The 27,750-nt window shown below is 49.5% G+C and overlaps 1 protein-coding gene across 6 annotated transcripts in view; it reads right to left on the bottom strand.

Annotated features, from left to right (window-relative positions):
* The window catches only part of LOC139754973 (trace amine-associated receptor 8c), a 50,089-nt gene extending 22,658 nt beyond the window's left edge, over positions 1-27,431 (bottom strand). For 3 of the 6 annotated variants that reach the window (XM_071672822.1, XM_071672858.1, XM_071672867.1), the window contains exons 1-2: positions 27,337-27,431; positions 23,334-24,070 (exon numbers count right to left, since the gene is read on the bottom strand). In XM_071672822.1, coding sequence (XP_071528923.1) covers positions 23,334-23,534 — 201 coding nt within the window. In that variant the 5' untranslated portion in view covers positions 23,535-24,070; positions 27,337-27,431. Of the gene's footprint in view, positions 1-23,333; positions 24,071-27,175 lie in introns of all 6 variants that reach the window. The other 3 variants (XM_071672833.1, XM_071672848.1, XM_071672843.1) reach the window with 3 other exon arrangements.
* Positions 27,432-27,750: the final 319 nt, after the last annotated feature.

The raw sequence follows: 27,750 nt of genomic DNA, 5'->3' as shown, positions 1-27,750 counted from the left end.
TGTATGTGATCTGCGTCATCCGCACATCCACTGTATGTGATCTGCGTGATCCGCACGTCCACTGTATTCACATACTGTGGATGTGCGGATCACACAGATCACATACAGTGTCATCCACACCCACCAGCACCCGGCCACCACCGCCGCAGAGGGAGCATGTCCTCGCGCGCGCTCAACCTTGCTGACGAACACACACACACACACACAACACTGAGAGTATACGTCGCTGGCGTTCTTAAGAACCCGTGCACGATGAGTCTCTCTCTCTCTCTCTCTCTCTCTCTCTCTCTCTCTCTCTCTCTCTCTCTCTCTCTCTCAGAACATGCTGTAATTTAACTAGCTCGGTTTCCGGGCTGGGGGGCGGGGCGGGGCAACGAAGGTTCCTTCCTGCTGCCACCGTTCCGTTATATATACACTGGCGGTGCGGGGCGGTCAGGCCACGGCGCCCCTCATGGAAGACGGGGTCGCGCGCGCGCGCCTGTGTGTGTGGGGGGGGTATGGGGATGGGGGGGAGGTCCACGAGGGCCAACACGGGATTATTCTGGATATAACTTGGGATCATCCTGGGGTCATGTGGGCCCCCACGGGGGGGGGGGGGGGTCAACACGAAGGGGGACCATTCTGGGTGTAAACCTGGGGGGGGGGGAGGTCATGCTTGGGGGGTGGGGTCATCATCAGGCTCCGCCCAGGTCACGGGGAAGGTATGAAACAATGACCTTCCCTCCTCCTCCTTCCCTCCACCTCCTTCCCAGTACGGAGACTCACACTGCACCAGCGGTGTAAACAACACAGCGCCAGCTGACCTCAGCGGGGGAAGCAGGAAGTAGAGACCCCCTCCCCCCCCCACACACACACGGAGGGGGCGGGAGGGGCGTATGTGTATGACCAATGCCTGTCTGCATGACTGTCATGACCCATAACACGACTGTGTCACGCAGGCAGACCACGACGACCCAGCATCATCATCACACTTCCGAAATTCACCTTCAAAAAAAAGGTGAATAAAAAAACATGATGACGACCGAAGTTTGGCGCGTCCGAATCCATAAACAGATGGTCATCAGTATTTGAAATAAACCTCGGAAGAAAACTGGAACCCTAACTAAACTCATGAAAAAAAAAAAGAATATATATATTTACCGACTGGCTCACTGAGGGTGAGGGGCCCGTGGCTGACTGGGCAGCAGACCCACTACAGATGACCAGACCTGACACGGCCCTCTGTCTGTCTGTCTGTCTGTCTGTCTCTCAGCCAGAACCACCACCCCACCAGAGCTCAGCCAGAACCATCACCCTACCAGAGCCCAGCCAGAACCCCCCCTTGCAGAAGCAAGAACTCAGCGCCAGCACAGAGCTGAGCAGAAGAGGAAACCAGTCAGTGAGTGACGTCGAAAAGGCCCTTACTACCTCGCTGAAGGTGTACCAGTCTCGGCTCAACCCCAGGCGACCTTACCCGAGGTGTGAGGAAGTGCCCCTCCCCCCAGACCCAGACCACGAAGTCAAAAGAACTGCCGCTCCTCCACTACCCACACTCGGCAGCATGAAAAGGAAAAATTGTTGAGGGAATGATTAATTAGCCTGGGACTAAGTAAGTGCCCCTGGAAAACAACAGGGGTCAACTACGGCTTCCAAAGGGAGGTCACAGAACCACACCCGCCCCCCACCCTACACACACACACACACACACACACACACTTCTGCAACCGCTGATCGCTGCTTAGGAACCTACAAGTTACGAACGGACGACACGACGGAAGAGCTACGGCATATGTAAAACAGAAACTTGTGGAGAGCATGAATGAGCAGACTACAATATAAACTATGAGCAGAGGTGTTCCCCCCCTCCTCCAGCCGATGCCCGGGGAAATAAAAGAATATGAAAAAAAAAAAGGGCGGTCTCTGGGGGGCGTTAAAATGACCTTTAAAAAAAATGGGCGGTCTCTGGGGGCGTTAAAATGACCTTCAGTGCCAACGTGAGGCATCTTGCCTAGGATAAGAGGATAACACTTCATGGGTCACACAAGCACCATCGCCAGGTCTGATAGCGTCGGGAGGAGGGACAGCACAAGGACAAGGGCGGCCCTGAGGGCCAGTCGGTTACAGATCGTGGCACCTTCAGGAGAACCAAACTCCACACCTGACGGAGGCCATGAGCCCTGACCTACTCCTCCCAAGCACACCACCGACCTCACCTCCAAGCAGCGGTGGTTGCACGACCGGGGTGGTGGCAGTGGCATGGTGGTAAGTGTAGTGGCATGACGGGGTGGTGGCAGCGGCATGGTGGTAAGTGTAGTGGCATGACGGGGCGGTGGCAGCGGCATGGTGGTAAGTGTAGTGGCATGACGGGGTGGTGTGTGTGTGTGTGTGTATGTGTGTGTGTGGTGGCATGACGGGGGTGGTGGTAGCGGTGGCATGACGGGCTGGTGGCAGGGGAGGGGGGGGCGGCATGGCGGGAAATGTGGTGGCATGACAACGGGTTGGTGGCAGCAGGAGGAAGGGCTGCTGGTAACAACATAATCCCAGTAATGGTGGAGGACTGAGGGGGCCCCGGTCGTCCACTGTCAACACCCCTCGCTGCACGTAATGGCCAGCCAAGCCCCGTGGCCTAGCCTTCCCTCCCACGATAATATCTCGTGGGGGGGAAAAAAATAATACGCGTTTGTGTGTGTGTGTCTGTGTCTGTGTGTGTGTGTGTGTGTGTGTGTCTGTGTGTGTGTGTGACACAGATATTAGAAATGTATGATTAAATAACTTTAAGCTAATATTCTGTGGACTACATTATCAACATTTAAAAAGTGGATTTAGTGATTATTGTTACTTTAGCTCTAACGTTTGATTGTATTTATGTATGCTTAATGTCAATCATATCTTGCTGTGGTCAATAAACTATCTATCTATCTATCTATCTGTGTGTGTGTGTGTGTGTGTGTGTGTGTGTGTGTGTGTGTGTGTGTATCATGACGAGGTCCCAGTTCTAAATCTTCCTTCTGTATCAGTAGGGATCCTTGAGCGCACTGCTGGGGGAGAGGATCAGGAGAAGGATCATCAGTAGGTGCCCCTTGTGTATGTATACTGCTGGGGAAGGAAGGAAACCAGAGTGGAGGGGAACCGACGGTATGAGGTGTGGTGTGTGCTGACGACCCAGTCCACCATAACCTGTGGGTGATCTGGGCGAGCGAGGGACTGAGGAAGGCAAGGTGAAACGCGGCCAATTTTCCCTCAGAGAAAGCACAGTGTGAGTTAGCTTACTTCCCTGGGTTTATAGTGTCACTAAAGTCGGGTTCATTCTGACCACCTTGCTGAAGGTGTGTGTCCCCCCCAGTCCACCAGCAGGTGTGGTGGACCAGCTCCTCAAGCTGCTGAGGGTGTGTGTCCACCCCAGTCCACCAGCAGGTGTGGTGGACCAGCTCCTCAAGCTGCTGAGGGTGTGTGTCCACCCCAGTCCACCAGCAGGTGTGGTGGACCAGCTCCTCAAGCTGCTGACGGTGTGTGTCCACCCCAGTCCACCAGCAGGTGTGGTGGACCAGCTCCTCGGTACACCCTTCCAACACCGCTGGTTCGTCTGTTGGCCGCAGGGCGCCTCACTTTTGTTCCTCTGCCTTACTAGAGTTTTTCTCCCAACTCTGATTTTTAACTGAAATTTCCTCTTTAGTCCTTCCTTCTGTGTGTGTGTGTGTGTGTGTGTGTGTGTGTGTGTGTGTGTCATACCCACCATCGAGCTAAGTATAATACACAATCCTATCATACTTCTGGAAATAATAATAGAGAGAGAAAAAAAAAAAACACGGTTACAATTCCAGATTCCTTTTAGAGTTTAACAAGAGAGCGAGCATGAAGGGGTCTCTCAGTAATGGCTGGCCTCCCTCCGCCCATCAGGCCAACACATCCACTATACTAACAATGTGCCCAGCACGAGCAGAGAGAGAGAGAGAGAGAGAGAGAGAGAGAGAGAGAGAGAGAGAGAGAGAGAGAGAGAGAGAGAGAGAGAGAGAGAGAGAGAGAGTCTGCTTTGAAATGATGATATATATATATATATTGCATGAGCGCTTATTTCCATCAGGGATCAGGGTTAATGGCCTGAGAGTCTGAGTGCATGGGTAAACTGCATGTTATACGCCTCTCATGCACGAGTAATATATATATATATATATATATATATATATATATATATATATATATATATATATATATATATATATATATATATATTTCTTTTTCTTTCAAACTATTCGCCATTTCCCGCGTTAGCAAGGTAGCGTTAAGAACAGAGGACTAGGCCTCTGAGGGAATATCCTCACCTGGCCCCCTCCTCTGTTCCTTCATTTGGAAAATTAAAAAAAAAACGAGAAGGGAGGATTTCCAGCCCCCCGCTCCCTCCCCTTTTAGTCGCCTTCTACGACACGCAGGGAATACGTGGGAAGTATTCTTTCTCCCCTATCCCCAGGGATATATATATATATATATATATATATATATATATATATATATATATATAACATGCCCTCAGATGTTACAAATGTAGACCCCAAAACCAGTTAAGCACACAGCTTAAGGAGCCCGCATTCGTAAGCAGAATATATAAGGCGTGGTTATAACTGGGAAAACTTCGAGGCTGGCTCAACGTGACAAGTGGGGTGCCACGGGGCTCATTCCTGGGACCCATATTTTTTTTTGTCATCAACAACATTTGTGTGGCGAGAAGGCTCACCGCCAGAGGAGTTTCCGAAGCCACGACATCAAGACACAAAGACCAGCCAACGGAAGATTCTCCAACGAGTGAAAGGGATTCAAACAAACTGATGCAGTAGTGTGTGACGTGGTAAATACAGAACAGCTGTGGACGAAGGCAAAAAATACTGCATTAGGCCTTGCGGTATAATAAGGACGATATATATAATCTAAGGCCAGTCCTCGATGCTGACTTGTTAAGATATACATAATCAAAATAGAAAAATATCCATTCCAAATATAAAATGTTGGTCTAGACATAACCAGAAGAAGAAAACGATCTCGGTGTGATCAGTAAGAGCCAAAAACTCGCTATGGAATGCCTAGTTTCGTGTGAAAAAAGAAAGAAGCCAACAAAATCTCAAGTTTCACAGCGAGAAATGTAAACTATAAAACGAAAGACACAATATTAACTGATGAAACTGCCCTCGTCAGACCTCATACAGGATATAATATTCACTCCTGACCACAAGACTTGATCATAGATGATGATAATGATGATAAGGGGGGAAAAATATTTTTGACGGAATGCAGAGAAGAGCAACGAAACCAATTCTGACGTTCGGGAATCAACCAGATGAGGAGAGATCTGGAAATCGAAAGTTACTTTCCCCCCCCAAAAAATGCGCAGACTCCGCTGAGATCCAATACACACACACACACACACACACACACACACACACACACACACACACACACACACCAGATTACAGCCTCTTCCCCAGATTATCCGGTTTTCTATACGAGAACAGGATACGTTTTCCATCACACTTTCCGATAAAATTTCCCGGTTAGTATACCCTGAAACACCAGAGTACGTGGCGCCCCCTCGTGGCATAGTTTCCCGTCGGCTGATGTGCCCAAGGGAGGGAGTGAGGGAGGGATGGGTGTGGAGATGCCTCTAGCTGGCTCCATCACCCTGGTCTCCATAGAAGTTGGGCTATCATTCCCATCCTGCAGCAGACAACCTCATCATGGTAAGTCAGGTCTCCAGTGGTTTGTCCTCCCCATGCACTCCTCCACCCCTTCACTCCCTCTTCCCTGCTCCCACCCTCCTCCTCCTCCCTACACTGCATGCCTCCCCATCCTCCTCCTCCTGCCCCACACTGCCTCCCTCCTCGACACTGCCTCCCTCGTCTATTGTGACCAACACTCTCCATCTTCCGCCGAAATGTGTAAAACTTTCGTCAGCATAATATGTTTCACCCACCACCACCACTTCCACCACACTACCATACCACCTACCACCACTGCACCGCTAGTGGCACCACCACCTCCCATAGCGGTACTGGTGACAAGTCTACCACACTACCACCACCATCTACTACACTACCACCATCACCTGCTACACTACCACCATCACCTACCACACTACCACCATCACCTACCACACTACCACCATCACTTATCAAACTACCACCATCGCTTATTATATTACCATCACCACCTACCACACTACCACCATCACCTATCAAACTACCATCATCACTTATTATACCACCATCACCACCTACCACACTACCACCATCAGTATCTTTTACATTACCAACAGGTCCCGTACCACACAACCCTCTCCCATACAAGTCACCATACCACATCACAACCTCCACCATCCACAACCAGGTCCATTACCATTCTCACCATACCACGTACCAAAAGTCACTACAACATCACCTACCACACAAAGCACCCTCAACCACACTACCACACGCACCACATCATCTCCTCAACACCAGAGCTCGCATCCCCTCCACTTACAGCACCACCACCTACCACACTTACACACAACACAGCACCACTACCTACCACACTTACAGACAACACGGTACCACCACCTACCACACAGACAACACAGCACCACCACCTACCACACTTACAGACAACACAGCACCACCACCTACCACACTTACAGACAACACAGCACCACCACCTACCACACTTACAGACAACACAGCACCACCACCTACCACACTTACAGACAACACGGTACCACCACCTACCACACCATCACCACCACACACCACACCATCACCACTACACACCACCAACCACACCATCACCACCACACACCACCTACCACACCATCACCACCACACCATCACCACTACACACCACCAACCACACCATCACCACCACACACCACCCACCACACTATCACCACCACACACCACCAACCACACCATCACCACCACACACCACCAACCACACCATCACCACCACACACCACCTACCACACCATCACCACCACACACCACCAACCACACCATCACCACCACACACCACCTACCACACCATCACCACCACACACCACACCATCACCACCACATACCACCTACCACACCATCACCACCACACACCACCAACCACCATCACCACCACACACCACCTACCACACCATCACCAACACCACCAACCACACCATCACCACCACACACCACCTACCACACCATCACCACCACACACCACCAACCACACCATCACCACCACACACCACCAACCACACCATCACCACCACACACCACCTACCACACCATCACCACCACACACCACCAACCACACCATCACCACCACACACCACCTACCACACCATCACCATCACACACCACACCATCACCACCACATACCACCTACCACACCATCACCACCACACACCACCAACCACACCATCACCACCACATACCACCTACCACACCATCACCACCACACACCACCTACCACATCATCACCACCACACACCACACCATCACCACCACATACCACCTACCACACCATCACCACCACACACCACCTACCACACCATCACCACCACACACCACCAACCACACCATCACCACCACACACCACCTACCACACCATCACCACCACACACCACCTACCACACCATCACCACCACACACCACCTACCACACCATCACCACCACACACCACCAACCACACCATCACCACCACACACCACCTACCACACCATCACCATCACACACCACCAACCACACCATCACCACCACACACCACACCATCACCACCACACACCACCTACCACACCATCACCACCACACACCACACCATCACCACCACACACCACCTACCACACCATCACCACCACACACCATCTACCACACACACGGCACCACACCATACCTACCAACTGCGGGTAATAAGGACACAAGTCCAGGAGCATCGCTTAGGAGAGCTTTAAGCGTAACTGGGTCAATAGGGGGAGGCAGGAGGGGGGTCCCGTTTGCCTTATCTGTCTCCCGTGGTTCGCGGGGAGGAGGGAAGGAGAAGGAAAGAAGGGAAGGAAGGAGGAAAGAAGGGAAGAAAGCAGTGGGGAGGAGAGAGGAAAGAAGAGAAGAAAGCAGTGGGGAGGAGGGAGGAAAGAAGGGAAGAAAGCAGTGGGGAGAGGGAGGAAAGACGGGAAGAAAGCAGTGGGGAGAGGTAGGAAAGAAGAGAAGAAAGCAAAGGTAGGGAGGAAGGGAAGGAGGGAAAGATGGGAAGGGAGTAGAAGGGAGAGAAGAGACAACCCAGGGAAAGAAACAGGGAAGAGGTGGGGAGGAAGTGATGAATGCAGGGAGGGAGTGAGGGAGAAAAGAAGCGGTATGAGGAGAGGAGGGGAGGGAATGGAGGGAGGGAATGGAGGGAGGGAGGAGGAGAGAAGCCAGAGGAAGGGAGGGGGGTACATGGGAGGGACAGTTAACAGAGACTTGATGGTCTATAATGAGGGTTTCTGTCGCCAAGATCTAATCTGCTGTAGAAACAGGATAGTGAAGCAGAGGGCATCTCCCTTACCCCACCACTCCCTCTGGCTCAACAGTCGGCAGGGAAAAAAAAAAGATTAGAAGGAACATATACCTTGGAGAAAGTATACTGCCTTGGGAATTTGTGAGGAATATGCGAAGCGGAAAAATTCCCAAGTTTTATGGTGGTGAGTTTATCAGGGGAAAAGGAATCAAACTTCAAACATTTAATTGTTTAAGAGATATCTTTAACCATCTTTATCTTTCTTAAACGTAATTTACATATAGCACGTATTACAGAGGGATTTGTCTGGCCCTGATTGGAAGGCATTATTGGTCGCTGCATCTACTACACCTAGAGCATGTTTACACTGCAATATTCCACAATTCTACAGATGACCAGAAAAAAAATATCTGCCTACGTTGGTATGAAATCTTCTACCCATTAACCTTCATACCATCATTTCTGGCCACCGAGTCTCATTCTAGACTATGTGATGTGGTCGAAATTATGGAGTAAAAACTTCCATCAGATGTCCCCGGAGTCGGCATTTTTGTGTAGAAATATTAGGCTTTTGAGTATTTCCTCATGAGACTTCTTTCTGAGGGATCGGAATTGGCTTCGATGTTCTTCTTTGTCTTCGTTCAAGTATTTTTTTCTTTTCCTCCCTGATCTGGTTTGGTGACCAGCGGTTGGTCTAACTTCCTCTTAAATCTTCAGCTAGCCTTCACTTGACTGAGCTATGATGACATCCACGAACTTCTTTACACGGGTGGCAAATTTCGACCTACCACGAGTGAGTCCTGCCTCCTCATGGCGTTGGTGTATATGATGAAAAAAAAAATAGGTCCCAGGAGTGAGTCTTGTGGTACCCCACTCGTCCCGTGAAGCCAAGCCAGTCGGGTGCTCTCTCTCTCTCTCTCTCTCTCTCTCTCTCTCTCTCTCTCTCTCTCTCTCTCTCTCTCTCTCTCTCTCTCTCTCTCTCTCTCTTCCCCCCCCCCCCACCACCATCAACTTAATACCACTGGCTGTCTCCTGTGTGTGACACCTTGTCTGCTTTCCACCCACACAGATTCGACCTCCCGCGCCGTGAGCTGTACAATATGACGGGAGCAATACAGAAATCTCTGTAGCCCTGATGATGATGATGATGAGACTTTATCACGAGAGCACACTCGGATCTTCGCGTTCCATTTCCCTCCTGGTCACCAGCACATCAGCACACTCCGATCCTCGCGTTCCATTTCCCTCCTGGTCACCAGCACATTAGCACACTCGGATCTTCGCCTTCCATTTCCCTCCTGGTCACCAGCACATTAGCAGTCGTTTATGTGATACTTTGTCGAGGGTCGTACGATTATCGATGACTATAACATCATATGGCAGATTGGAGTCCCAGTTGCCTCGTCTATGATTAAAGAATTCAGTCAGATTCGTTTAACGTGATCTTATATTCCGACATCCAAGTTGGTGGTGGGGGTAGGGAGTGAGGGAGGGAGGGAGGGAGTGAGAGGGAGAGACGGGTAGGGTAGGAGGGAGAGGGAGGAAGGCAGGAGGGGAAGGAGGTACAAAGGTAGATAGACAGGTAAGGAGGCGGAGAGGAAGGGAGAAAGGAAGGGAGAAGAGAAGGAAAGGATGGAGGGAGAGAGGAAGGCAGGCATGAAGGGAGGAGAGAAGGAAAGAATGGAGGGAGGGAGGCAGGCAGGAAGGGAGGAGAGAAGGAAAGTATGGAGGGAGGGAGGCAAGCAGGGAGAAGGTGGTAGGAAAGGAGGATGTAAGGGAGGTAGGGGGAGACGGAGGGAAAGAACTGATGGAGTAGAGACAGGGAGACACGAACGGTGAAAGAGCAAGGGAGGGAAAGAGGTGTGGAAAAGTGAGGGGTGGAGAGGTATGGAAGAGAGGAAGAGGTACGGAGGATGGAGGGTGGGATGGAGGGAGGGAGGGTGAGTAGTAACGTAGTGTAGGAGGGGCGGGGTGGTGAGGGGTGAGGAGGAGGGAGGGGGAGGGAATGTAGAAGGGCGGGGCAGTCAGCTGGGGTCAAGGACAACAGACCAACTACACTTGACGAGCAGCCAACTGTCGTGCCAGGTCCTCCCCGGCCCACACACCGCCTGCCGGCCCTCTACCGCTGCTGCTAAGGGCGCGGCGGCGGGGCCCCGGGGCCATTAGGGGTGCCCGAACGTAAGAGCATTTCTTACAACTGTTATACAGTGGGGGGGGGGGGGGTGAGGGGAAGACACCCCCTCCTACTGCTAACTGTTGGCGGAGGAAGGGAAAGACGACCTCCCCCCCATCCCCCCCTTCCCGACACTGATGGGGGGTGAAGGACAGAGCTGGAACACACACACACACACACACACACACACACACACACACACACACACACACTCAAATGTGCCATAAGGATCTTTGTGTTTACGAGATGATTTTCCTATATTCCCGCACGGTTGCGAATACATCAGGATGGGACGCAGGGGTTAACACACCATCACTACTGGACCCTTAGCTTGACACATGGACCGTCGGAACATCACACAGGACGTACTGACAACAGGGAAAAAGCCATCATGTCATGCTGGAGCTGTGACCTTGTGGTGAACGAGTGTGTGTCGTAAGAGCAGAGGTGAGGTTTGGCTTAACGGGGAGATGTAATACTGGAAACCACCACACAGAAGTCGTCCCTTTCTATGGTGACATAAACTAGGGGATGGGCCTCGCTTGCCAGGAGCCCAGGGATTTGTGGTGACAGGTTCGGTGAGGTCTACAATGATGGAAGAGGGAACGTGGGTACTTCCAGCCTGACATATGGATGGGGATGAGTTGAGAAAGAGGGACGAGTGGTTCAGATAAGATGTCACGAAGCGACGACGGAGACCCGAGGCGTGCTGTGGTGAGGATGCAGCCAACCATCCAGCTACCCACAGGTATAAAGACGGCCAGAAGCGATTACAGAACTTTAAGAAAGCGAGGAACAGAAGCCATTTTGAGAAGAACATTGTGGACAAGGCAGGAGAAAATCCGAAAAAAAACTTTTCCATCAATTCGGGGAACAGAAGACGTTGAGAAGAACATTGTGGACAAGGCAGGAGAAGATCCGGAAAAAACCTCTCCATCAATTCATCTGTAGTAAATTGTCAGTTAAAGAGCAATGAATCAGGATAAGGGATCGAGAGGGAAGAGCTGTGGAGGATGGTGTGTGAGTGCATGTGAGGATCAGGATGAAATATGAGGTGGACGAGACAGACAGGGGGGGTCACGGAGAGCAACAGGAACTCGCAGAGGAGACATTAACACAAAGGCTCTTGACCCCACACAAGGTTCATCGTCCTGATGAAACCTAACCACACCAGTCCACACATATATGGGCGCAGTGACACACGACAAACCACTTGGAATACACGTGCAAGACGTCGCTGGCAGGAAAGGCAGAAAAAAAAAAAGTGCCCAGCGAGTGGAAAAGGGCAGACGTTACAGCCATCCATGTGGGAGGAGAACGGGAGGAATTGTTGAACCGCTGTGCGCCAGCAGACTAGTCTCCCTGACGACTGCTGCCGTCTGCAAGGGACTGGAAAAGATAATCAGAAAGGAAATGGAAGACTTCCTGTGGAGGAGAAATTAACTGAGCGATATTTTGGCCTCAGGAAAAGGGGGTCATGTCCAACAAACCTCTTATATTTCTAAAAGAGAGTGAGCTCTGTTTTTTTTTTTTTTTAGACAAATAGAGAAAAGGTTGGGTGGATTGGTTTGCATATGGACTGCCTGAAAGCATTTGACACAGTACCGCATGGGGAGGGGGGACAACTAAAAAGATGGATCACCAGGAAGTAATAATGGAATATCAGGATTGTTTTCAAGTACATGGGTGAGGAAATATTGACCAAACTCTCTGTATTTTACATGAAGACCAAAACCAGAATTAGCCTCTCACGTTTGTTTGCTACTATGCCTATAGAAACACAAACAGCTTATAGAGAAGGTCCGGAGGAGGGTATGAAAGGTGGTACCGAAAACGTTTGAGGTCTTAATCTTACCCACCATGGAAGAGAGAGGAGTGAAGGATGACCTAATTACAACCTTTAAGTCTTTCAAGCAAAGTAGACAGCGCACATATCTTTGTACCAAGTAGGGACTGAACAAGACGTCACAGTATAAACCTAAACAATCAACTTGTCGACAAAAATACGAAGCACTTCTCTAAGATGAGAGCGGAGTATCCATGGTATAAACTGAATGAGGAGATGGTTCCTGCAGACCGCAGACGGAAGTTTACAAAACTGTATGAAAGAACAGAATGCTCGAGAAATGGGAGTCCCCACGACAAGTCTACAACTCCCCTCCTTCTGCAGAACAAACAGGTAGTTACACACACACACACACACACACACACACACACACACACACAGAGCAGGCAGGAGCACCCCAAACAGCTTTTATCTTTCGGGGAAGAGACAGAGTCTGCATCTTCGTGACGACTTATGGTACAGACAAGGACAGGGCGGGGACACCAGAGCGGCCCACACAACTGCAGCATTTCTTCAAGGTGTCATTCCACTGTGGCGGAGGAAGGTGTGCTGAGAGCAGCGGGGTGGGCTTGTGTTGCTGGCCGGGGGCTCGTAACGCCACACTGACGACGGATGTGGAATAATGACACCTGTCTTCACTCATCTAAACCAAGTTCCAGCTCGACGCGATGCACTGAGAGTCCTAGGCTCCAATACATGTATTAATCTGTTGACCTTAGGCTCCATGTATTAATCTGTTGACCTTAGGCTCCAATACAACAAGTCTTAATGTTGATTTGTGGATCTTATGACTTAATGATTACACAAAACACAACACCAGTGATGGCCTGGCGGGTCTATGGCCAAGTTCCTCCACACTCCTTCTTCTTCACCATTATCCCTGGGTGTTTCCTAACACTAGTGTAACGTTCTGGGACGAGCTGGTGTTTGCAGGAGGTGCTCTGGGGATGTCCCTCCCGCCAGGGGCCTCCCAGCTCTGTGTATCACTCGGGGCTCAAGCTTCATCATGAGACTTCCGTGTATATACGAGCTCATTGTTTTGGTCAACACGCCGTCCGCCATCAGCGTTCTTCCAGACCCAGGGAATGAGAGGGGTCTCCCTGGATGTTACCTCACACACCCAACAGGCCATCAAGCGAGCCATCCTCCGTGACTCACACCATGATGACACACGACACAGCAGGCAGTAGAGGTCCAGCGAGGGGATGAAGCCGCAAGAGCAAGGAGAGAACCAGGGAGGGACGAAGAGCCGCATTACCGAAAGGACTTTTACAAGACACAGCTTTAGGTTTACTGCAGGAGGCTACGGGCTGTCTGAGGCTGGGTGAGCGGGAGGGACACGGGGCAGCAGGAAGACTCGCCCTCTGGGCTCTGGAAGCATTGGGTTGCTTCCAACATCCACCATTAATCATCACTGTGTAACACAACAGTCAGGGCTGTGGTGGTAGCACCGGTACAGTTCCAACATCCACCACTTATCACTGTGTATAACACTACAGTCAGGGGTGTGGTGGTAGTGGTGGCAGCGGTGGGATACTTCCAACATCCACCATCTATCACTACGTATAACACTACAGTCAGGAGTGTGGTGGTAGTGGTGGCAGCGGTGGGATACTTCCAACATCCACCATCTATCACTACGTATAACACTACAGTCAGGGGTGTGGTGGTAGTGGTGGCAGCAGTGGGATTCTTCCAACATCCACCATCTATCACTACGTATAACACTACAGTCAGGGGTGTGGTGGTAGTGGTGGCAGCGGTGGGATACTTCCAACATCCACCATCTATCACTACGTATAACACTACAGTCAAGGGTGTGGTGGTAGTGGTGGCAGCGGTGGGATACTTCCAACATCCACCATCTATCACTATGTATAACACTACAGTCAGGGGTGTGGTGGTAGTGGTGGCAGCGGTGGGATGCTTCCAACATCCACCATCTATCACTACGTATAACACTACAGTCAGGAGTGTGGTGGTAGTAGTGGCAGCGGTGGGATACTTCCAACATCCACCATCTATCACTATGTATAACACTACAGTCAGGGGTGTGGTGGTAGTAGTGGCAGCGGTGGGATACTTCCAACATCCACCATCTATCACTACGTATAACACTATAGTCAGGGGTGTGGTGGTAGTAGTGGCAGCGGTGGGATACTTCCAACATCCACCATCTATCACTATGTATAACACTACAGTCAGGAGTGTGGTGGTAGAGGTGGCAGCGGTGGGATACTTCCAACGTGCACCACAATCACCATCACGCTACACAACGGGTAGGACAGACGTCACACTGTGTCATACCAAGAAGAGGTCAGGACTACTCCATGACCGCTGGCAATGCACCGTCCCCCTCACTGGTTACGGCTTCTGCAGGAGAGCAGAGGGTAAGAAGCCTCTCCTTCCCAATCCGCTCCGGTACAATATGTACGACGAACAGACACGAATCACAGGACAAAGGGGATGTCACCTGTTTCTTTATGTCCCCGTATACGAGTGCTGAGCACCGTGAGAGCCGCTCCCTCCCTAGTGGGAGGAGGTCCCGAGGTAGCAAGGTAAGGTAAGGTGCGAGACAAGAGACACCACCAAATCTCTCCCAATCATTTTTGTCACCGTGTGAGGCTAGGTGGCGCGGGGTACGAGACACTTGGCGCCACCGTCCTACGAAAAGGTCACCTCAGGTCACCACAGTTTCGCGAGAGCAGAAACTCTTCCGTTGGGTTGGAAATATCTATATGTATCTCTCTCTCTCTCTCTCTCTCTCTCTCTCTCTCTCTCTCTCTCTCTCTCTCTCTCTCTCTCTCTCTCTCTCTCTCTCTTTAGAACGAGGCGAGGTGGGAGATGCGTCTGTGTTTCCACACGACCCTCTGACCTGAAGAGGTTTCAACAGGCAAGTCTCCCAGGTACCCACCTCCCCCTCCACAGGCTCGGTGGAGGGAGGAAGAGACATTAAATGGTGGTATTAATCATAACTTTCCTCACTGTGGGCCAGAGTGATCAGGCTCCCTGTGGCTTAACCCTGCCTCCAGGGTGGATGGTGGTGGGGATGTCTGGTACCAGGGAGGGAACACACTGGCCAGCCAACGCATCCAGCACCTGGGTCGTGGCATACCACCACTGGACGGTTCCAGAGTGACACCACTGGAGAGCACCACAGTGACACCAATGCAGCCAGAAACCTGGACTGGCGTGGACCTATATATATGGAGTAGTTCATTGTTATGGCTCCGTGGTGATACTACACACCTGGTGACAGACCACAGTGGCACCACACACCTGGTGACAGACCACAGTGGCACCACACACCTGGTGACAGACCACAGTGGCACCACACACCAGGTGACAGACCACAGTGGCACCACACACCAGGTGACAGACCACAGTGGCACCACACACCTGGTGACAGACCACAGTGGCACCACACACCAGGTGACAGACCACAGTGGCACCACACACCAGGTGACAGACCACAGTGGCACCACACACCAGGTGACAGACCACAGTGGCACCACACACCAGGTGACAGACCACAGTGGCACCACACACCAGGTGACAGACCACAGTGGCACCACACACCAGGTGACAGACCACAGTGGCACCACACACCAGGTGACAGACCACAGTGGCACCACACACCAGGTGACAGACCACAGTGGCACCACACACCAGGTGACAGACCACAGTGGCACCACACACCAGGTGACAGACCACAGTGGCACCACACACTTGGTGACAGACCACAGTGGCACCACACACCTGGTGACAGACCACACTGGGGGGGCCCTCATCAGTTGATGAGAGACGATAACATAAGTGCCACAAGCTGGCCGGGAACCACAATGGTCCCAAGAGGTTGATGGAGGGCCCCATACTGGTGGAAGGGGGTCCCATGAGACAGATAGAGGGAGGAGGGGGGAAGATGGTGGCCCACCAACCACTGTGGTCCCAGGGGCCACTGGCGGACCACAGTGGTGGCAAGCAGCTGGTGTGGGAGGGGCACACGGCGGCACACCGTCTTACTCAGTAATAAGACCAAAAATTCTGCTTGAGAGGACGATATTGATTACCGACGATCCTCTCTCTCTCTCTCTCTCTCTCTCTCTCTCTCTCTCTCTCTCTCTCTCTCTCTCTCTCTCTCTCTCTCTCTCTCTCGAGGGCGTTATCGCTAAAAAAAAGTTGCAGTTGCTCACAACAGCATCACAGAAGTATTCCGATGTCTTCTCCCGATCTAACACCTAACCTGACCCGACCACGGTCCGTCTAACACCTACCTAACCCCGACCACGGGCCCTCTAACACCTACCTCACCCGACCACAGTCCCTCTAACACCTACCTAACCCGACCACGGTCCCTCTAACACCTACCTAACCCCACCACGGGCCCTCTAACACCTACCTAACCCGACCATGGTCTCTCTAACACCTGCCTAACCCGACCACGGTCTCTCTAACACCTACCTCACCCGACCACGGGCCCTCTAACACCTACCTCACCCGACCACGGGCCCTCTAACACCTACCTAACCCCGAAAATGTCTGGCTCATAATCCCAGCACACACCGCCAAAACTTATGTTCTAACACAGGTCTGGTCCAGAAGTGTACCAATTAAAAACTTTGAATGGTTTGGTCTGGATCCCTCACAACACACGGTAACGTGAACCAAATGCGAGGGTCCATTAGACCAGTTTATGCCCGGTGATTCTGGTGGCACGTGGATTCTCAACTGGTACAACGACTTCCAGAGGAAAAAAAAAAAAAAAAAGGTTAGATAGTGTTAGTTACCCTTCCACTGGGTACAGTCTGTGCCGGGGACTTACCAGTGTCGGTGGGGACTGTCTGTGGTGGGTACTGTCACTAGTGGTGGTGGTGGTGGTAGTGGGGACCGTCTGTGGTGGGTACTGTCACTAGTGGTGGTGGTAGTGGGGACAGTCTGTGGTGGATACTGTCACTAGTAGTGGTGGTGGTGGTAGTGGGGACCGTCTGTGGTGGGTACTGTCACTAGTGGTGGTGGTAGTGGGGACAGTCTGTGGTGGGTACTGTCACTAGTAGTGGTGGTGGTGGTAGTGGGGACCGTCTGTGGTGGGTACTGTCACTATTGGTGGTGGTGATAGTGGCGGGGACTGTCTGTGGTGGGTACTGTCACTAGTGGTGGTGGTGCTGGTGGTAGTAGTTGGGACCGTCTGTAGTGGGTACTGTCACTAGTGGTGGTGGCGGGGACCGTCTGTAGTGGGCACTGTCACTAGTAGTGGTGGTGGGGACCGTCTGTGGTGGGGACTGTCTGCGGTGGGTATTATCACTAGTGGTGGTGGTGGTGGGGACTGTCTGTGGTGGGTATTGTCACTAGTGGTGGTGGTGGTGGGGACTGTCTGTGGTGGGTATTGTCACTAGTAGTGGTGGTGGTGGGGACTGTCTGTGGTGGGTATTGTCACTTGGTGGTGGTGGGGACTGTCTGTGGTGAGTACTGACACTAGTAGTGGTGGTGGTGGGGACTGTCTGTGGTGGGTACTGACACTCGCGTGGGACCCCAGAGATTATGACCACACCCAGGGAGGTGCCCCACCTCAGCACGTGGCACAACACACCACGTGCACAACACTTCCTGACCAACGTTTGTCACGGTCTGTGTCCCTACCTGATTCCCCCCTCCGCCTGGCGCACCTGGCACTGGTGGGCTAGGGTGGGCTAGTGGATGGATGGGGGCAGCTGTGCTACGGTAGGCTAGTGGACAGACGTGGGCCACAGGTGTGCTAAGGTGGGCTAGTGGGTGGTGGACCAAGGTGGGATAGTGGATGGAGTGAGACTGGTGGTGGGTCAGGGTGAGCTGGTGGATTTGGTGAGGCTGGAGGTGGGTTAGGGTGGGCTAGTGGATGGAGAGTCGACCAGCGGTGTGTCGCGGTGGGCCAATGGATGTAGTGAGGCTGGTGGTGGATCAGGGTGGGATATTGGTTGGAGTGAGGTTGGTGGTGGGTCAGGGTGGGCTAGTGGATGAAGAGGGGACTGGTGGTGTGCCACGGTGGGCTAATAATGTAGTGAGGCTGGTGGTGAGTCAGAGTGAGCTCATGGATGGAGTGAGGCTGGAGGTGGGTCAGGGTGGACTAGTGGGTGGAGTGAGGCTAGTGGTGGGTCAGAGTGGGCTAGTGGATATAGTGAGGCTGGTGGTGGGTAAAGAGTGGGCTAGTGGATGGAGGGGGCGGGGGCTGGTGTAATATCCGCCAGTGGAAGCTAAGCAATCAAGCGGGCGGGCGGGAGGGAACAGGTCTGGTTGGCTGTCCGCCAGCAGCCTGCCACTCCCCCAGCACCACACATGTTCCCCCCACCACTCCTCCACCACGACACATGTTCCTCCCACTCCCTCATCACTCCTCCACCACGACACATGTTCCTCCCACTTCCCCCACCACTACACATGTTCCTCCTACTCCCCCATCACTACACATGTTCCTTCCCACTCCTCCATCACCACACATGTTCCTCCCACTCCCTCACCACTGGATGCCACACACTCCGTCGGTTCCCGGCACCGTCCCGGGTCACATGAGCCGCCCCCTGCTGCAAGCAGGTCCTCGGGTCACACGAGACGCCCTCCGCTTCAACAGGTCCTCGGGTCACACGAGACGCCCTAGCCACAGCAGCACGCCCTCGAGTCTCACGAGACGCCCTGGCCACTACAGCAGGTCCTCAGGACACACGAGACGCCCTGGCCGATGTAGCCCTCTACAACTTACTTAAATCACACGACGCACCAACTGGCTTCTACCACAACCACACTGCCACCGCCGACCCACTGGTGCTTCAGGATTACTTAACCAGTGTGGTGAGTACCAGCCAGGGTGGCTGTGGTCCTGCGACAGTAGCCTCAGGTCCTAACACGGTCTGGGCTCCGGTCGTAGGACAGAGGGGAATGGTCGTCTAGGGCGGTCGTGGTGGGCTGCATGAGACAGCCATTGTGTGCCACCCGTCCCCCTCACAGAAGACCATGTCGACTGGGTTTTGTATGTTCTTCACTTCTACTGGGGGGGAAAAAAAGGGTGGTGGTGGGCAGTTAATTTGCATTCTACAAGTCTTTCAGAAAGTTTAATGACCTGTGATGTTATTGGCGCTTGTCGCTAGGTTCTTTCCTTATTCTTCTTTGTCTCTTGGGGATGGAGGTTACTAAAGTTATTGCATCTCCTCCTTTTGTGGATTGTGGAGGCGTGATCTCTGATCCAGTTGTGAACTTTCCAGTACTACAATACAGTCCAGACTCCATCAACACATCCCAGACCATCTCCAACACATTCCAGACCCCCAGCAAGGTCCAGACTCCCCCAACACGGTCCAGACTCCCCCAACACGGTCCAGACTCCCCCAACACGGTCCACACTCTCCTTCCAGAAGATATTTCCTACTGTTGTCAACGTGGGCTGGTGGCGGTAGCGTGGTTGATGGGCCAACACGAGTTGATAAGGCAGCGAGGGTGGTTGGGCGGCATGAGGTGTGAGGCAACATGAGGTGTGAGGCAGTTTGCCTCAGGTATATAAAACGAATTTTTGATGGCAAAGTCCTCTAGGGTCAAAATACGTGTTTACAATGGCAACCATCTCTTTATTGGTGTTGAGTGTCATTTTCAAATGATATAGGTCAACATTATCCTTGATCATTTCTTCTGTTGCTTCTAGTGATTCAATAATTCGTTAGAGTTACTTTTCATGTGAGAAATACTCTCTCTCTCTCTCTCTCTCTCTCTCTCTCTCTCTCTCTCTCTCTATATATATATATATATATATATATATATATATATATATATATCGGTTGTTCTAGGTGGTTCTCATGTTCTTCATAACACTTTTGGTGTTGTTTGTTGCCACATGTTTGAGCTATCCTGCAAGCCTTTCTTTAAAGCGTCATTATAACATTAATTTTTTGTCATCTAACCCAGCGCCTCAATTTTCGCAACTCCTCTTGAACTTTCTAAGGTCACTGACTCTCTCACAGGAAGTTTTGTACTCAAGTTTCTCCACATCTCTTCAACTGTGTCCACGTCTAACAGCCTAATACATTTTTTACATTACGTGACGCGTGGCACGATCTGTCATAGTCTGTTATCATCATCATTTCTCTGAAACGAATCGGCAGGTTTATATACTCAACTGTTGACTATTGTGATCGCTATAAGCTGGATCTTCACCGACCTCATGGGCTGCTTAATTAGGTTCCTGTTCCTCCCAGAACGTTCTTCCAACTATATCTGCCACTGGTGCCCGTCTGGTGTATGTGTGGAGTACCCTTGTGGTACACCTTCCCGCACGAGCTTCTGTTGTTTCAACACTCACCAGCGATTCCCACTGCACCACACACAGCTTACTTTTTTCCCCTCATTTCTTTTCATCTTTTGTATTTATGGTTGAAATAAATCATACTCGAGTTAGCCTCGTGGTCGAGTGGGTTATACTGTGGGGGATTTGATATCTGTCATTCTCTATATTTTGAACAGGATACGATATGAGCACAATGTGATGGAGATGGTTGACGGGAGGCAGATCCGAGGCGGTATTTTTCTGGTTCGTTCTGTTCCCTTGTGACGTAAGACCAACTTGGATGTACAGTCTTGTGCGACTGCTCATCAGGACGAGAGCCTATCCTCCCTGGGATGATCAAGAGGTTCCAGCAGTTTTTGCTTCGAGTGGCTTAGCAGCTTAGCTTCGTCCAACGGCACCGTCTACAAACCACAGCAACGTACGAGCCTTCGCTTGCGCACCAATACAACCATACGAGCCTTGGCTGCCGGGTACCAGTGTGTGGTATGAAGGGCAAACATTACCTCCACCCTACCAACAGTGGTACGCTAGGCAGCACCATAAAAGCAAGCGTCCACAAGAAGAATGCGACAGAGAAAGTACAGCAGGAAAAGAAACAAGGACAAACGAGCTAAATAACGACACAAACATAAATCATCAAAGTGGAGATAAGGAACAGAACCGAAGACAAAGAGCAAGGCATGGAGTGAATTAAAATGACAAGGAACGAAGTTCGGGAACATGACGATAAAGTCTCGACCGAGATCGGGAAGGTAAACAAGAACGGTAACATGGAGAGAAAACATTGTTGAAATGAATGGTTTACAGGGGAACCAGTAATTCCCAGTTCGATGGTGTGAAGGGCAAGGAGGGCGTCAGAAGGTTAGTGAACCCACGAAACATCGAGAACTTTGCTGAGAAACATAAAGTCGACGTATAACCGAGCTTAACAGCACCGAAAATGTTTGTGGGAGACACCGAGAGGTTACGAGGGACCTGGAGAAGCCGTAAGAGACATGACTGATGATAATGTACAGGAAACTGGTTTCCAGTTTCCTGGAAACCAGTTTGGTCAGAACGGAAAATGTTAGCTGGAACATGTTGTGATTTTTCATTTACAAGAACATAAACAACACTAAATTCGGAAGCAGGATGAGGTAAAAGAACATCCATCATATATTGAAGCCTGGAAATCAAGGTGGTAAGCACAGAGATGGAGGAAGGAGGATTGGGCGAGGGAGGGAACGCCCACACAATCAAATCTATGCTGCAGGGATACAGTGGGAAAGTCTTCAGCAAAGGACTACGAGCAGGAAGACAGTGAGAAATCAGGTAGAGATCATACGAAAATTGAAGAGAACAAGGAAAGGAAAAAAAGGGGGGGGCTTGGGATGAAGTGTACAGATGCAGGCTGCTGAAAGAGTTCACTGGATTAGTGCCCACGAAGTGTACCAGAACAGCCAGGCTTTAGGGCCTATGAGGGCCTGAGGGATGGAGCTTCCAACAGATTGGCAGCCCATCGACCCACCCCAACAGCCTGGGCTCATCCTGGGCTGTAAGGGTAGAAAGATCCCGGAAGACTTCACCAGGTATTCTCTAAAGTACCGAAACTTAGGGTACAGAGGAAACCTAGTGTCATAGGTACAATTCACACCACTCAAGTGGTTTCCCCAGAGTGATATACAATTACAAGGTAAAAGAGAAAGGGGGTTCTGATCCCCTACTGGCGAGAGAAACAATGACATGAGGATATCATAAACAGAGAACGTTTTACGTACATGTTTCCGGAAAACTGTCATATATATATATATATATATATATATATATATATATATATATATATATATATATATATATATGCTCCTCAAAAATAAAAATCTGGTGAGCCATAACAAATTTTGAAAGAAAATAACGAAGGATTAGGATTATGCAGAAAACAGCAAGGGTAGTAATGCAGAGCCTCTTACTATAGGATTTCCAGGTCATGGAAAAAGACAAATAATTGTCCTTAAATATGGGAAAGTATCAAGAAACTATACAACCGCAAATCCCACAATATGGCGATATGGAAAGGTGAATTCCAAAACCGGTGCAGCGGAACGCTTTAATATATTCGATGCGAAAATGATTGTTTAAGATTTCAGAATTCTTTTATCTTGGATTCAAAATATTATATAAGTTTCAATAAAAATCATCGTTTTATGCGCTCGCTTCACTTCCTTACAATTTGTTGTGATCCATTAAAAATTATCTGACGAATTTGCAGACACAGCCCTGAATACGGCTGATGATGGTTCCCAAATTAACAAGGAAGTGCCAAGTGTACCAAAGCTTTTAATGAAACTTTGCAGAGATCTAGACAAAATACAATTATGCAGGCTTGAAAATTAAGCTATACCAGAACAGACGGTTTGGCACCAAAATGGAGGAAATGAATTAAAGTGTTCGCCCTATCACAGGAAAATTTTAAAAACATGTACGCCAGGAATATAATGATAAGTGAGACGTTCCCCACAGAATTGTAGCTCCCCTGCCCGTGATGTACGAGTAAATAATAACCAACTCACCTGAAAGGAGAGGTGCTTGGCGTGCCGCTTGCCGTTGAGGGCGACTATGAAGATGCTGTTCACGACCACGACCATCAGGCCGAGCAGCGAGGAACACACAGCCTTCACGATGTCGGCCGGCGAGGGCGTGGTGGGGTGCTGAAACATGGCCGACCAGCAGGAGAAGTTTGTAACATCCGGCATCGTCTCCTTACCCACCATCTTGCTGTTTCCGTTTCCTCTTACACACTACACGTTTTCTATCATTAGCTCGCCTTCCGTTTACTCTCAGGCGTTCATTTCAAATTCTCTCTGTCATGGACTTTACTAGAGTTTTTTCTCTGTATATCCGTCTTCCCATCTAGTCCGTGCCATATATTTTCTCGCCCTTATTCTTCAAAACACTTCACACTCCGAGTTCCCTATGAACCTATTTGTGTACGCTCACTCATCTGAACTTTTCTACAGATCTTCCACCCTCTTGAAAACTCTACGGAGACATTGCACAGCTTTTCAAAACGACTTCTGCTAAGTTTCTTGCCTAAAAAGTCAACCGAATTCTGAGTGTTGGAACCGGGCAACAGCCTTTCTGAAGAGTTGCTTGTAATCATCTCTTCAGCTCGTCACATATCTAACGACCTTTAAATACTGCGTTCCAATAAATTTTCTTGTTCTTACATTGCAATTGTCTTTTTATGGAGCGTTCAGACAAGTTCAGTTTTCTTCAAAATCACAATAACTATATTTGTTTTCCTGATCTGAAATGGATGAAATCTTTAATGAAAGTATTTACCATTCACACTTTTCCAGTAGTACATTTGGTGGCTCCACGATGACTAGAGAAACTCCCCCTGGTCATGAGTCTAGCCCCATACAGTTGTTGGTCATGGGTACAGTCCCACACAGCAGCTAGCCATGGGTACAGTCCCACACGGAGGCTGGTCATGGGTACAGCCCCACACAGAGGCTATCTATCGGTACAGCCCAACAAAGTGGTTGGTCAAGTGTACAGCGTCACTGAAGAATCAATTCAAGGCTCATGCCAGATGTCATGAGGTGAAGTGCGAGTCAGGGAATTATAGATTTTGAGGAATGATGTCGAACACAGACTTGTACCAGGTGAGGAGATTCAGACGTTACAGAAGCTTTACGTAAGCTAAAGAAATAAGGTGGAATGATTACAGAACAGGCAAGATCAAAGGAGAGGATATCATAGATGTCCAAGATAATTATGAGCAGACAACGCTCATAACACAGGGCAGGAAAAATAGTGAGCAGAGATGGAGCAGATGATCAACAAACTCGGACCGTGATGACTGATACACTAGGCCAGCTAATAGGGGGTATTGTAACGCAGTTGCCCAGGGACTGAGTGAAGCTACATATTGAATAATATGTACCTTCCCGTCAGAGACAGTGCAATCTGGACAACTTATATTCATGGCCGCCAGTGTGGCAAAATTGAAGAGAGAAAGAGCTCAGTTCTGGGAGTAGTGTCTCTAAAAAAGTTGGGTGGGTCTGAGATGCTTCATGGCAATCAAATGGGCCATGGGAAACGTTAAGCCCCTTTTCTACCGTTGGCCAGTTAATGCGGCACCAGAAAAGTGTACAATTGTTGTGCAGGATGAATTTTTCTTTTCAACGAGGATACGAAAAACAGGAATAATATTTGTAAGTTATGTGTACTGTGTATGAGATGGGTAGTGTGATATTGTGGACCTGATGCCAGCACCTACACAGAGATGGATTACAGAAAAAAAAAAAAGACCTGAACCAGGAAGGGAAGAAATGAAACACATCGTGTATATGTGTATGTTACCGGATTATATTGTGGGTGGAAAGTCTCCTTCAGCGATATTGTATCACTGTCAGTGAATGGAAAGAAGTGTAGCACAATCTCATCGAGGAACTTCTCATCTTTTAAAGCAGTCCAGTCTTTCCCTGCTACTGGTTTTCTTACATGTAAACACATGTTATATGTATTAATACTCAGCCATGTAATTCTTAGCAATAAACCGTCGTCTATCTGTAGCACAATCTTGAAGCTATAACTACTTTGCTTTTCTTTTATATTTGCTAAACTAAATTCGATAGTATTAGTCTGTTCCACCTTGAACACCCTGTTCATATGACCCACGAGGGAAAAAATAGCATGTATTAAAAACACTGATGTTATTGCACTGCAATGAACAAGCGAACTTCACCTCACTCGAGTTTATATACACAAGAACATCGGTGAGAAGCGAGAGAAGGCTAGGCTAGACCAGACAATGTCAGTTAACATGAAGACGAGACGGCCGGCCTCCAGTATATATATCTTCATCGTCTGTACGTCAACCGAGAATGTAAACTATGAGGCCAAGATCCTCCAGCTCTCGTTAACACTCAGGAGTGAGAGGCTGGGCAACAGGAGACCTGCTCCCACACGGCAGCCGAGTATCGGCACAAGAGGGTGGCTGGCCGACAGCAGGCCTTTACCTCCAACGCGCCAGATGACTAATGCGAGCTATAATTCCTCGACCTTGTTGAGAGCAATCGAACATTCTCCTCCCACCCTCCTCCCTTTCATGGTACTTCAAAAACCTTCTACCTATTTCATATCTTTAAAAACACTCCTGCTCCTTACTCTCGTAATATTTACATGAATTTAAAGGACTCTCACATACAATTATTAAAACCTGCGCAAGACCTGTTAAAAAAAAATACATACAATTGGTAAAGTCATTACCTCAGAGCGCTTGACGATTCGTAAATAGGTTTAAAAATACTTATTTACCTGACATAACTTTGTAGGCGTAATGGAACACATAGTGGAAGGCATTATACACATGCATCATTTCCCAAGATATATTGCATTGCCGGATGCTCCTCTATGTAACAACGCGAATGGAGTCTTTCTGTGTTGTATCATCTTCAATGGACGAAGAGGTGCAGTCGCGTCGAGTTTATCACTCCAAACACTCATTCCTTCTACTGAATGTAGAGCAGCCTTGATGCTGCACTTATCTTGTGAGAGGGATCCTGTGGTCAATATACAAACACACACACACACATATATATATATATATATATATATATATATATATATATATATATATATATATATATATATATATATATACACACGTAAGACTAGAATATTGTTTTCGTCGTACTTAAAGAAGGGTTGGCCAAACACTCAACTGTTGGCCACCCCTTTAACAATTCCTCACCATCTCACTCAACATTGCTGGTGAATCTTAATACCATGAATGATTTAGATGTTTGTTTATGGGATATTCTAACGTCATTTAAAAACATAAACATGTTAATATTTTTGTTGATTATCACTACTCAACTAACATCAAATCACTTTACATAAGCAGTACCCTTAACGTGGTTACTGCTTTTGTGATATTAGCTAGGATGTTTAAAGCACTTTCTTCTTGGCGTACTTTGCATACCTAAGCAAAATCTTACTACATTTAACCACAAATAAACCAATAATTAGATATAAAAACAAGAACAAGAAAACTAGAGAAATTAATGAAGGACAGTGACATTTGGTGCTATTGGAGGCGGTGTTGACCAGGCCAGCCCCACCATGGACACATGGCCGACACTTCCAACCAGTCACCGCTCTACTACACCAACTTATAACAGTCTGTATGTTGCACTTCATGAGTCTCTCTTCACTTACAATCTTCATCGCTCCGAAGATGACTGGTAAAAGAACCTCGGATGGGATGTTCAAATGTTTTCATTCATAAAATTCCCATTTTTTCGAAATATACAATTTTTTGAGTTCCGCACACTTAAGTAGTCTGTTCAACGAGTATGTAGTGTTTTACACACAAAAGGCACAAATTTCATTTGCCACATACGTTTTTCCCAGTAAATCAGTGTTAGCTGCGTGTGAGATGTCACTTTGGAATCACCACATTTGGTTTTTGCGGCGACACACGACCTCCACTTTGCCAGCCACCACCTGCAATAGCCTGCAGACCTCGATGATCTCACAGGTCCAACTGACGCCTTGTTAAACCTTCAGTTAGGTGAAGGGAGAACAAGGGTAAGGTAGTCCTCCCACGCGACCACGACCCGGCGTCACCGAGACCACTGGCTGAGTACAGAGGCGAGCCTCCCACTGTCGGTCGAGGTGCGCGCGCGGCACCCCACGGGCGGAGGGGAGGACTGGCCCCGCCCACAGGAACCTTCCCCCTCAAACCATCATCCTTGCCTCCCCTCGCTCACTCCCTTCACCGTCTTACCGTTCCTTTGTTCACCGCCTCGAACTAGCCTTTTCGTCCCGTATCATCCCAAATGAGCATATTCCACTTCCGTCCAGTTGTTTCGCTGATATTTGGTGCATCAACTGACTAGGGAGCCACAAGACGACTATATAGTATACGACCAACATGAATTTGATATCGACTTGGCTGCAACATTTCCTCTTGGT

Source organism: Panulirus ornatus, chromosome 2 (genome assembly GCF_036320965.1).
Source record: "Panulirus ornatus isolate Po-2019 chromosome 2, ASM3632096v1, whole genome shotgun sequence".
Lineage (NCBI taxonomy): Eukaryota > Metazoa > Arthropoda > Malacostraca > Decapoda > Palinuridae > Panulirus > Panulirus ornatus.
Note: the sequence above shows the minus strand (reverse complement) of the source record. Positions and strands in the feature narration are given on the sequence as shown.